General features: G+C 40.1%; 1 protein-coding gene across 1 annotated transcript; it reads right to left on the bottom strand.

The window, feature by feature from the left end:
* Positions 1-445: 445 nt before the first annotated feature.
* Positions 446-7,160, bottom strand: ENPP5 (ectonucleotide pyrophosphatase/phosphodiesterase 5 (putative)). The gene is made up of 3 exons (XM_010085575.1): positions 6,338-7,160; positions 2,289-2,465; positions 446-816 (listed from the first exon to the last, which is right to left on the bottom strand). The coding sequence occupies exons 1-3, from the start codon at positions 7,158-7,160 to the stop codon at positions 446-448; spliced, it is 1,371 nt and encodes a 456-aa protein (XP_010083877.1).
* Between the last annotated feature and the right edge of the window lie 1,267 nt (positions 7,161-8,427).

Below are 8,427 nucleotides of genomic sequence, written 5' to 3' on the forward strand. Positions count from 1 at the left end.
AAAAAACCCTGAAGCATCCTAGTCACAGTCAGTGACCTGTTAGAATCTAAGAGACTTAAAAAACCTCTCGAAGAAAAAAAAAAAGATGGGGGGGGAGGTGAGAAATTAAATCACCATATAGTCATCTGTGAAGTGCAGCTCAGTTGATGTTACTTCCCTAAAAGTAGCTCAGAATGAGGCACTCAAGGTCTATTGCCACAACTACATACATATACAGCTTTCCAGGTTTACCTAGAATATTTTCAACCCCTGAAAGATTAAGTGGTTGTAGGGTGAAACGGAAGCATGCGCCTTCTCTGCATACCTGGTATGTATGTACTCCAGCATACCGATGGACATACATCCATTTCCTTTTACTCCATCTATTTATGCTGATCCACTTCTATTAATTTTTTTTTGTATAAGCTTATTTTAAGCATCAATCGGGAAATAATACCAAGTGGTATTAACCTTGCAACAGTGGCTGGGCAGCTTCAGTGTGTTGCATTTGCATGGTATTTGCTTGGTTAAGGACAAAATGTTTAACAAAAACTGCAATAAAAACCATAACAATAAAGCCGCCCAGAAAGACTCCTACAACTGTAGCATAGGTGTCTGCTCCAAAGACCACAGGAACTTCTTCAGCAAGTATATCTTTCACAGCATTGAACGAACCATTGTTTGGCAGTGCGTTAATACCAAGTAGATAGCACAACAAGGGGTACAAGTCTGTAGAATTCATGACTTCTTTGGTGGCGTTCTTTCTGAAAGCAGGTCCAACTGCCACAAAAATTGGATGCATTTCTGGTAAGCTGTTGTCATATCCATGATTGCCAACTAGAAATAAAAGAGAGATAAAGGTCAGTTGCAAAACAAGAGTTGAACCTTTTCCTAGAATTTGCATAATGCAGAAAAGGAACAGCCATCATGTATTCTTGCAGAGGTTTAGAAGAATCATTTTGATCAATAGCACAAGTGTCTCCTAGCACTTTGCAGTCACAGAACTGCAAAGAGAAGATGTCTTAGAAAAAAGAATGGAGAGCACTGGTTTAAAAAAAAAAAGAAAAAAAAGTAAGTTCACATGGCAGTAACAGTACTGTCAATGGCATGCTATGCTACAGCCAAGTTTCTTTACTTTCCTCAAGGGAAAACTCCAGTTTGCAACTGGACGAGATCTCTTAGGAAAAAAAAAAAAAAAAAAAAGAAATCCATGTAGAGACAATCTGTTTGACTCCTAGTAGCAGACAGACCATAAGCTCTAATTGCTTTGACACACTGTCCAATTTTGTGCACTATCTACTGATCAACAAGGAAAATGTTTACAGACCTCACTAGAGGGTCTCCAGTGCCCTTTCCTTACAGGGACACTAAAAACTCTGAAGAAGTGAATAAGCATGCAGGCAAAAAAGCTGCTCTCATCAGCTACCAACAACTGAAAAACTTGTCAAGTCTTGCAGTGACGCTCCTCAGCTTCATAACCAGCAGCAAAGTTTAACAGGCTTTCAATTAAGAAACTTAAGAACTGACCACGTAACACCTACATTTTTCCTCCTAGCCAAACAAAAGTTACAGTTTACTGTCTCCATTCTACCTATAATGAATTTCAAAACTCCAAGGTGAGGAACTCAAAAGTGGCTTTTTTCCTCCCAGTCACCTAGAATGCATCTTATCCTATAAGGCAAATGAAAATCACTGAAGTACAGTAACACAATAGTCAAAGACTCTTCTAGCAATAGAATGTTACTGCAAGAGTAGGCATCTACAGAAGCTGAGGACTTTGAGAAAGCATTCTTCTATTTCCAAACCAACCCTTCTCCAGTAAATAAATAGTACAGGATAAAACAAGGCTATTCATCCTCCAAGTTCAGTTACAACTTTCTTTTTTTTCTTTTCTTTTAGTCTCTCAGGAAGTGCTTGTCAGTTTGATAGATCTCGCACGAAGACCTCAAGTATGTGGCTTCTAAAACAATTTTTTTCTTTTCTTTTAATCTCTCAGGAAGTGCTTGTCAGTTTGCTAGATCTCGCAAGAAGACCTCAAGTATGTGGCTTCTAAAACAAGTGAGCGATGTTGTCTCAGCAACGTTAATTTTTAGAAATGGTAAGTCCAGTTCCTCCTCCCCTAATAATAGGGTGCTTCTCATCCCATCAGGAAAAAAAAAATTCTACACACTTAGCTTCAGAGATTTCCCTCCCAGTCTTAAAAAACAATAAAATAAAAATTAACATTGGTTGAGATTGGGAGAGAAAGTACCATGTAAGGTCTCTGACTAGGAAGATATATCAAAACACTGTAAAGACAGAATACTTACGCAGAAAACCATCAGACTTGTTATATACAATTTCCCATCCTTTATCAGCCACTGCTAAGATTGGCTGAATTTTTCTGTTGTGTTTGTAATGGAATCTATCTGGAATCTGCTCCTTTTTATATACAGTCATGTTGGGATGAGCATTGGCCAGGGCTTCATATACTTCATCCAGTTTGCCTTCAAAGAAACAAACAAACAAAATAAGACAGAACTTAAACACACCAATATGTTTACTGAACTCATCAGTCCTTTAAATACAACTGAAAGAAGAGGGTAAAACACACTTCCTCAAAAGCTAATTAAAGCTGTAGGAGACAGTACAATGCACAGAGAAATTACAGTGAGAAATCCAGAGCCTCATTCACAGATCACACCTGGCATCAGACTTCACAGCCTATTCCCAAACTGTAAGTGTTTTGCTAATTTCAGAAACATCCCTCATTTCACTGTTACCTGAATGTAAGCTTCTTACAAGAATGAGTTAGAAGGCATTCAGTTAAGTCTCACAGAAAAGAAACCCGCTCCTCCTAGCTCCATGTAAAGCTTGAAAGCAAGAAGATAGTTCCTAACCCTGTTGATGAGGTGTAGTATGCACATTAAGGCCATATTCTGTCTTCCCCTCAGTTGGCTATGATGACAAATAACACTTCTGATTTATTTTGAAGCAGTTTGTTAGCTGTTTTCCTTTAAAAGGACAAAGAGAGAAGCCACTTTGCTTCTTGGCATCTCTGAAAACTTGAATCTGAGTGAACCCAACTGTTTATTTCTCCTTAAACAAGATGCTCCAATAAACAGCTAACATATTTAACCTCATTTGATTCCCAGTTTTGATCTTCTACCATTTTGATGACAAGTTTAGCCGATTTAGAAAATCTGGCGAGTTTGTTGCTATGTGCCGTGGAACATCACAGTACTGGCAATTCATTGCCAAGGGATAAACAAAACTAGATGGCATTAATCTTCCAACAGAAGCCCTCAGGTCATAGTCTAGATCCTATTGACATGTTAGGAGCTGTTCAAAGATTGCAGAGGCCTCAGCAGGGAACACATGACAAACATACACAGGGACAGGCTGGACTGGCAGCTGAAGATGGCACTTTTGGTCTAGAACTGTTAGCAATTTTGAGTATTCAGTAACAGCTAACAGCACTACCTACTCCTTTCTGTTCTTTGTGTCTACTCCTTTCTCTTCCCTAGCCTTCTACTGCACAGGGAGCATAAAACCTCAAGAGCTGTACTATCAAATAAATAGGCATTTTCCACCCTCAATTCTCTATTTCATAGTATCATAGAATGGTTTGGGTTGGAAAGGACCTTAAAGATTGAGTTCCAACCCACCAGACCAGGTTGCTCAAAGCCTATTTGTTTATATCCAGTTTCTGGGCTTTGCTTTCCAGCAAGTCACCGAACAGCCAGAAAGCAGCTGGACAAGCTGGAACACCAGCGCACAGAAAGGAGGAACCGGGACACGCAGACAGGAACACAAAAGCAAGTTCAGGAATCTACATGTGAGCAAGTTTCTTCACTCCTCCACCCTTCCTCCATTGAAGCCCAGCCTCCTATTGAGGGCTACGCACTGTATGTCACAGACTTCATCCTGCAGCCAAGTTGAAAACTCCTGGAGCTGAAGTTTCCCAAGACTCTGTGCTATGCTCACACACAGTTCAGTAGGACAGCGGAGTTCCCAGCTGTTCTCTGCTGGCCAGCTCCAGCACTACAAGGTCTGAAGCACAGCTGGAATATGTTTACATTGTCTTTGTGGCCAATGCTGCTGTTTTCAGCAGATGAATGGGATTTCAGCACATCCTGTCATTTCGACTTATCATTTCTCACTAGTCCTGCCTTCACGCCTAACTGTACATCCTGCAGCACGTGTTCCTGCGAGCGAGCTCCTCTCTGTCTCTCCCAGGAAACGACCACCTTGACGACCACAAGTCCTTAGTTTGACCCAAGACATGCCCTGAAGTAAACCAAGGATAAAATCCAGTTTGCCATTTACAGGGTGCGTGGAGTTTTGAATATATCTCAGGAAAAAAAAAGTTTGGGAGGAGGTGCCCAATGTCTTTAAAGAAGCTGTCTTTGTTTTCCCCCTCAGTTCCTAGGGAACAATACAGAAATTCTGGAGGAAAACTGGCAATAGTTTAACACATAGTGTTTCTTATCTTAAATTGGCATAAAAAAAAGAATCCCTAAACTTCAGAAACACAATAAAGGTCAAGATGAGACAGCAAAAGTCCAGATACGATAGTTACAGCAACAAGAAAAGGGACTCCAATCTAGTGTTTCCAGGATTATATTAGTAACAAAATTAACTTTGTTATGCCACTTTTCTATATGGGATAACAGGGAGGAGAAGCCTCTAATACAGCAAACTATCATTTTACACTAAATTATTTATTTGAATTAATGTATTTATATTAAATGCAAGAAAAAGGCCAGCATCACTAGCTGTGCTACAGGTACCATCTTCTAATATACAATTAGTTACACACGGACTAGTAGAGTAGTGTGGTTAAATAGTGTCTTTAATCCATCTCCCAGGGAAGAAATATGCATCCAGATAGTGAAAGTAGCAGAGATCGCTGCATTTTTAAGCATTCAAAATTTTTCTCAAGGTGTCACTGTTTTACCGTTCCCTTGGTTTAAGCAAGACGAATGGAATAACTGTTGAGGAATCAGTCTTACATATTTAAATATATTATTTCATAGCTAAACTGAGAATTAAGCCTGTTGTTTTATAATAAAGATCACAGCTGCTAACACGGAAGGAAGGAATTTTAGCTGTGCTCAAAACTAATTCTTATTTATTAGTAGTGTAATACCTATCTGAACCTCTGGGCAAAACTAACTCCAAGCTATTTCTGAAATCTACTGAAATGGCTTTTTACTATTCTGTCACCTAATTGCTGCAGAGATTTTCTGCATTTAGCAGACAGGAGAATCAGGTTACGCATCTTCAAGTTCTCATTTAGAGCATTAGGGTTGTTTCAGCACTAAAGGTCACTTTTACAACTCCTTTATTTGCTAATTACAACATCCTGGATGGAGCTCCCACATCACACCAAGAGCGCCCAGCTACATGCACCTGAGTATGCTCAGACAGCAAAGGGATCTCAGTTTGGACATACTAACATTTTAGTCTGTGTTAATAACAGAGTATTCTTCAAACTAAAAGTGACAAGAGATATTTGTTTACACTTTTAAAGGTCACTTAAGTCTGCAAAATACCTTCCCTGCTGAGGCATTAAATACAGAGTGCTATCCATTTGTGATGCAAATGTTACAGAAATCTTTAAAATGCCTCTTCAGAAGGCCACCTGAAAACTCAGCTTCCAAACTAGCACCCCTGCCCACACAAAAAATGCTATTTTCCAGGTTAACGCATTGGCACCAAATAGGTATACCTTTGGATCATCAAAATAAAGAGCAGTGCCTCTACATAAGTGATGCTAAACATACACCTGACACTTAAGCAACCCTTCAATGACTGCAACTAGACTTCAGACTTAATTCCAACAGAATTCTTGACTGTCATTATTACAATAAAAATGGTAGGAACATAACTGGCTGGCTGTACAGCGTGATGGGGAAAAAAAACTAAAGTGAGCTGCAATAGCTGGCAGCTAATCAAATAGCCAACACAGGCTTTCTTTTTATCAAAGGTCCCCATCTGGTTTCAGTTTACTGTTTGAGTTAGAAATCTAACTCTTCCACTATGGCTTTAGCATCTTGATGAAAGGCAGGATATGTAACAGCCAGTTGTTATCTATCTAGGACGCTATTCATCCTTGAAAACGTCGTTAGATTATCTTACTTCTCATAAGGACTAAAGGATATTTGTCAATATTAGTCAACAACAGACAAATTTGCTCACTTTCCATTTCATAAAGCTAACCCAGGCTTTTGACAGTGCTAGCAAAAAGAACAAGGAAGCGATCCTACAAGTACTCCTTGTCCAGGGCTGATGTCCTATTGGCATCAGCGAATGAAGTATGAAGTTTTGATATTCAAGTATTTTATTCAGGGAAGTCTACTGCTATAGCTCCTACCTTCTTTTGGCAAAATAGCTACTGCAGGAGAATGGTCAATGACTGAATAGAGGTCTCTGTTCACATACTCATCAAGCTCAATGAGCCTTTCCGAGGAAGACTGGGACATTCCATGATCACTGGTGATTATGACATTTATCACATCCCACAGCTTTGCCTTCTTCAGTTCAGACATAAGATATCCCAGCTTTTTGTCAATATCACTAATTATCGGTCCCATCAGTGGGTTTTCTGGGCCCAGAATATGGCCCATCTCATCAGGCTGTTCCCAATACAGGAGACCAAAGTTTATTGGTTCTTCTGATGTAAACCAGTCAATAAGCCTGGCAACTCTGTCTTCAAAGGAAACAGATTCATTGTAGGGCATATAGTATGTAGGAAAGACTCCACGTATTTTCACATCTGTTCCAGGCCACATAGCTGCTCCAGTTTTGTGTCCTTCCCTCTGGTTCGTTACCCATATTGGACTGGCTTCTTCCCAGAACTTGGAGTTATGGATATCCATTTTGTTGAGAGAAAAAGTTTCATTCAGAATAGGGTCATACATCTCATTAGCAACTACACCATGGCTTTCTGCATAGAGACCAGTCACCATTGTGTAATGATTAGGATACGTTTTTGTTATAAACACATTAGTGACCTGTTTGACACGAACACCATTCTCCATGGCATAATGAAAACTGGGAGTTGAGACTTTATAGATGTAATCCCATCGAAATCCATCAAAAGACACCAGCAACACTCTGGGTTGGGCAGGCTGGAGAGACAATGCATTTGGAAGAAACAGTGAGAAAACTGCCAGGACTCTCCAATAACAGTTCATGGCTATTCTGGTATTCTTCCCCTCTTCTGAGGCAAGACGGCATCTGTTGAGCAGAGACAGAAGATTTGTTTGCGTTAACCCGTTTGTCAAAGTTATAACTTCATTTTAACAGTAGCTAAAAATATTCCTTACATATTTATACAGCTTTCCTTACCAACACTGAACACTCCAAACATAGGAACCTTTTACCTATCAGTTACATTGATATCCCAATTCTAGAGATGGGAAGTGAGACACTACAATTTGTTGAATGAAACACAGTTTGCAAAGCAAATTCTTTATCCAACATCACTGCCCAACCTCTTCCTTTTTTCTTCCTGCCCAGCACACAGAAACTCCTGCTCTTGCAATGTGACAAGTTTTCAAGTATTTTCTGTACTCAAAGTTGTAAGAAACTGTCCTACGAAAAAGCTTCTGCTTGTTAAGGGTTAAGATGTAAACAGGGGCAGTTCTCACCTTGAGAATGACAAGGTCCACCTCCCCCAGAACTTTATAACTCTCAATAAAATCCCTTGGAGCATTACTCCTCTGCGCAAGCGTGGCAGCAGACACACTAGCATCACACAGCAGCACAGCAGATGGGAGCTGAAGTACCCACTGGAACTGGGGTACTCTGCCTGCACAGCTCCCATCGGGGAGGGGGGACCAGCTAGAAACCATCACAGCCTCTCAGCTCTTACACTCAGTACAGGATTACTAGGTGTGCTGAGGACAATTTCTAAGGGAGAACCTAGCAAATAAGCCTATCTAATAGCATGACATAATATGACACATAATTTCATGACGTATTGGGTTGTGCTTCCCTGCCCCAGTTTCCTTCTGCCCTTCCCAAACACTCTCTTGTTCAAAACTCAGTTACCTAACTCAAAGCACGATCCCTGTAAGAACCCTCACACAGGATTTCCCTACCTGTAACTGACCTAGAATTTCATGCTAATATTCCCTGCTTCTTGCTCAACAGCGTAATTTAACCACAAGACCAGATGCTGTTCAATCCAATCATGCATGTGGCCTGTACTGATACTCCACCCAGTTCCCTTTAGGTTCACATTTTTCAGCAATCCTCTGGAACAAGTCACTAGTGAAATTCAGCTGGAAAACAGCGATTGTGTAAACAATAAATATCTGGGGTACATAAATATCCTAGCTAACATAAAATGTTATAGCGTAACAAGCATCTGATGGAACAAGATTTGTCATTTTGTTCGAACACATGGTATCTTCCATGGGAGATTTCCCGACTCCAGTTCCCCAGCTAAATCTCTCA

The sequence above is a fragment of the Pterocles gutturalis genome, unplaced genomic scaffold (assembly GCF_000699245.1).
Source record: "Pterocles gutturalis isolate BGI_N339 unplaced genomic scaffold, ASM69924v1 scaffold12935, whole genome shotgun sequence".
Taxonomy (NCBI): domain Eukaryota; kingdom Metazoa; phylum Chordata; class Aves; order Pterocliformes; family Pteroclidae; genus Pterocles; species Pterocles gutturalis.

Bases quoted from the DNA above. Each gene is read 5' to 3' on its own strand.
- ENPP5 (XM_010085575.1), bottom strand. From the start codon at position 7,160: ATGAACTGTTATTGGAGAGTCCTGGCAGTTTTCTCACTGTTTCTTCCA. The intron at 2,466-6,337 runs GTAGGAGCTATA...GTTTCTTTGAAG, and splicing joins AGCTATTTTGCCAAAAGAAG to GCAAACTGGATGAAGTATAT. The intron at 817-2,288 runs GTAAGTATTCTG...TTTTATTTCTAG, and splicing joins CAAGTCTGATGGTTTTCTGC to TTGGCAATCATGGATATGAC.